This window comes from Euprymna scolopes, chromosome 19 (assembly GCF_053919585.1).
Source record: "Euprymna scolopes isolate OS-2025 chromosome 19, ASM5391958v1, whole genome shotgun sequence".
NCBI classification, from domain to species: Eukaryota; Metazoa; Mollusca; class Cephalopoda; order Sepiida; family Sepiolidae; genus Euprymna; species Euprymna scolopes.
Window position 1 is genome coordinate 48,606,960 of NC_136500.1, and position 4,502 is coordinate 48,611,461.

Consider the following 4,502-nt stretch of genomic DNA (forward strand, 5'->3'; position numbering starts at 1 on the left):
CAACATAATAATAATAATAATAATAATAATAATAATAATAATAATAAGAAGAAGAAGAAGAAGAAGAAGAAGAATAATAATAAGAAGAGGAATTCCCCTTTGATTCAAGGCGCATAAATTCTTTATCCCTTTTTCTATGCTGATGCTAAAGCGCAAGCTGACATGGTTAACATTTGCAGAAGATATGATTCCTGTTATACGAAAAACATTTTACTGCTAACTTTCGATTTGGGACTTCCGGTTTACCTGAGGTCTTCCTGTACATGGATTTTCTTTAATAAAATATACTAATAATCTTACTCTGATGTTAATCTCTTTCTTTATACTTTTTCTAAAGGACATCAGGATCTCTACTCTCTCACGTGAATCACAGGCCTGAACGGTAAGAACGAATTATTTAATCATTATAACACTACCAAATGTATAAATCTTCCAAAAGGGAGTGCAACCTAAAAATTGGTTGGGAAGCTTGCGTGCCTTAATGACCCCAAGAGCTAAGCCGGCGGGAGATTCATCTCCTGGCAGGGCCACCCATGCCGAGCAGGTCAACGGGTAGAGGCCAAACTAAGAGCACTCCACCTACCTTCTGAGGAAGGTTGGGCGTGGGGCCAGCACCCTCACCCCGGAAAAAAGAGCTTGCTACAAAAGCATCCACAACAAAATCCCAAGAAACTTTGGTTCTGGGAGAGGAAGGTTCTGCACCTACAGAAAGAATGACGTGCTGTGGTCAAATCCGAAAGGATGCTTAAGTGCTGAAAACCCTCTTATCGACCAGGACAACCACCACCTTTGCTACATGGAACGTCAAAACCATGTATGAAGCAGGGACGGCAGCACAAGTGTCAGCAGAGATGCGCCGATACAACATTGTACTGCTAGGATTGAGTGGGACGAGGTGGCTGCAAGCTGGACAAACAAGGCTGGCTACCGATGAACTCATGCTGTACTCAGGACATGAAGAAGAAAATGCAGTACACACAGAAGGCGTGGCAATCATGCTTTCAAGAACAGCACAGAAATCTTTGACGAGGTGGGAAGCTCACGGATCAAGGATAATAACAGCATCCTTCATGACCGTGAAGAAGAACATCAAGATGAATGTGATCCAATGCTACGCACCCACAAATGATTATGCTGACGAAGACAAAGACTATTTCTACAACAGACTACAGACAGTCTTAGACAAGTTTAAAGACAAAGACGTCAACATCCTGATGAGGGATTTCAATGCAAAGCTGGGATCAGACAATAGGGGCTACGAGGAAGTGATGAGACAACATGCTCTCGGAGAAATGAACGAAAATGGAGAGAAATTTGCTGACCTCTGTGGACTGAATGACTTTGTCATCGGAGGCAGCATGTTTGCCCACAAGAGGATACACAAGGCCACCTGGTTTCGCCTGACCATGTAACAGAGAACCAGATAGACCACCTCTGTATCAGCGAGAAGTTTAGGCGGTCTCTTCAAAATGTACGAGTGAGGAGGGGAGCAGACGCGGCATCAAACCACCATCTTCTGAGTGCGAGACTAAGGAGAACCGTCCGATAGGCAGAAGGTATGACGACCTTCTAAAAGATCGGATGACTCGGGAAGCCTTCACTTTAAGCCTGTAACAGATTCCAAGTACGACAGGAGCTTACAACCAAAGACACTAATGCCCACGACCTTTGGAAGGGAATAAAAGACATCCTTAGAGAAACATGCCAGGAAGAGCTTGGGCCAAAGAAGAACCAGCACAAAGACTGGATCTCTATGAACACGTTACAGAAGGTTCAAACCAGAAGACTCAAGAAAAAGGCAGTCAATGAGAGCCGTACAAGGGACAGCAAAATGACAGCCCAAGCAGAATATACAAGAGCCCACAAGGAAGTGGAGGAAAGCGTAAAGAAAGACAAGAGAAACTATATAGACAGCCTGGCAGGAGAAGCGGAAGAAGCAGTCTGCCACTGCAACATGAAAGACCTGTACATAACTAAAAAGCTAGCAGGTAAGTATAACAGATCAGAGCGACCGGTTAAAGACAAGCAAGGACAAACCATCGCAAACTCTGAAAAACAACATGAGAGATGGGCTGAAGATTTCGAAGAACTTATCAACAGAGCAGCTCCCGAGAACCCTCCAGACATTACTGAAGCAGACATTGATATTGATATAGACTGCGATCGACCAACAAAAGAGATCACCCGCGCTATCAAGAAGATGAAAAATGGCAAGGCAGCCGACCCAGATGGAATTCCAGCAGAAGCCATCAAGGCAGATGTAGAAACAACAGCTGGAATACTACTGCCGCTCTTTGAGAAGATCTGGGAACAGGAAGAGGTACCGACAGATTGGAAGGACGGACACATAATAAAGCTGACGAAGAAGGGAGATCTTAGGAATTGTGAGAACTATAGAACCTTTACTCTTTTGTCAATACCAGGGAATGTGTTCAATCGGATTCTGTTGGAGAGGATGAGAGATGCAGGAGATGTTAGGCTCAGGGATCACCAGGCGGGCTTCAGGCGAGATAGATTCTTTAAAGACCAAATCGCCACGCTACGCATCATAGTTGAACAGTCCCTGGAGTGGAATTCCTCGTTGGACATCAATTTCGTGGACTTCCTCAAGGCTTTCGACAGCATACACCGCGACACCTTGTGGCAACTTCTTCGACACTATGGGATCCCAGAAAAGTTGACGAAAATTATCAGGGAGCCATACGAGGGAATGGCTTGTCAGGTTGTACACGGGCGACAGTTGACACGACGTTTCAACATAAAGACTGGCGTACGACAGGAATACCTTCTATCACCGTTCTTGTTTCTCCTAGCTATTGACTGGCGGACAACAGATGGACGGAGGGATGGCATCCAGTGGACCCTCTGGACTCAGCTGGATGACCTTGACTTCGCTGAACATCTCGCTCTTCTCTCCCACAAGCAAAAACAAATGCAGAGCAAGACCTCTAGACTAGCTATCCACGCTTCTCGTTGGCCTCCACATACACCCTAACAAGACCAAGATCCTGAAAATCAACACATTCAGCAAAGAGGCAGTGGAGTTGGGCCACAAACACTTGGAAGAGGTTGAGACCTTCACATACCTTGGAAGTGTGATCAACCAGCAGAGAGGAACAGATACAGACGTTAAGACAGTATCGGAAAAGCAAGAGCATCTTTCATAGCCCTCAAGAATATCTGGCGATCCAACCTCATCACTTCTCGCGCAAAAAATCCGACTGTTTAATTCCAACATCAAATCAGTACTAGTGTATGGAGCAGAAACGTGGAGAAAAATAAAGACCACCATCAGAAGAGTGCAGGCTTTCATAAACTCGTGCATTCGGAGAATGCTAAGGATCCACTGGTCAACTACAATCAGCAATGCAGATCTCTGGGAGAGAACTAACCAAGTACCAACAAAAGAAGAGATCAGAAGAAGGAGATGGCGATGGATCGGGCACCTGAGGAAACAACAAACGAATATCACATGCCAGGCCCTGACCTGGAACCCTTAGGGAAAGAGGAAAAAAAAGGCCGACCAAAAACACTTGGAGAAGAGACATGAAGGCGGACGCTAAGCTGACCGGTTACTCCTGGGGGGAGTTGGAGCAAATCGCCCAGGACCGTGGACGTTGGCGGGCAGTTATGGATGGCCTATACCCCACCAGGGGCTCAAGGCTTAAGTAAGTAAGTAAGTAAATAAGTAAGTAAGTAAATAAATAAGTAAGTAAGTAAGTAAGTAAGTAAATAAATAAGTAAGTAAATAAGTAAGTAAGTAAATAAATAAGTAAGTAAGTAAATAAATAAGTAAGTAAGTAAATAAATAAGTAAGTAAGTAAATAAATAAGTAAGTAAGTAAATAAATAAGTAAGTAAGTAAGTAAGTAAGTCAATAAGTAAGTAAGTAAATGCATAAATAAAGTTTTTCTCAACGCAGTTTCCAACTCCGATTCCCTCGCAGACTAACTCTAAGAATTTCAACTGTACATTAGTGATAAACCCATGTTCTCTTATTCGAATCTGAAGCAAAACCGTGGAAACACGCTGATCCTACAAATCTAAAGAAGAAATGTGACATAAACCTTTTCGCTCATAATTATTTTATCGAATTAAAATTGTTGCTTAGTTGCGCGTGCTGCTGTTCTTACTCTTACAAACAAGGATAGTTTTTTATTGTGCACATCTTTAACAACTAGAGCTGAAACTAAAAGCTATCTGGTATGTTTTCTTAAATAATAAAGAAGGATTAGATTAAAAATAGTGAACAGATGTACTTGTGTGCATTAGCAATTAAGCAGTATGCGATGTAGTCTCATCCTATGCCTCATGGTTGAAATGGCTAAATGTGTAGAAATAAAGATATAGAGAGCGAGAGAGTTAATTACATGTTAAGCACACCGCTTAATTATATTATCGCTTCGCTCGACCATTTTTAAACACGTTTGATAATTTAGTCGTTTCCACGTGACTAGTTAAGATCTACGACATCTCTTTGTCTTCAATAATTGAAGTCATAGC

General features: G+C 42.7%; 1 protein-coding gene across 1 annotated transcript; it reads left to right on the forward strand.

Annotated features, from left to right (window-relative positions):
- Positions 1–812: 812 nt before the first annotated feature.
- Positions 813–1,412, forward strand: LOC145240211 (protein CFDP2-like). Its single transcript, XM_080103796.1, has one exon. The coding sequence runs from the start codon at positions 813–815 to the stop codon at positions 1,410–1,412; it is 600 nt and encodes a 199-aa protein (XP_079959922.1).
- The last annotated feature ends 3,090 nt before the right edge of the window (positions 1,413–4,502 follow it).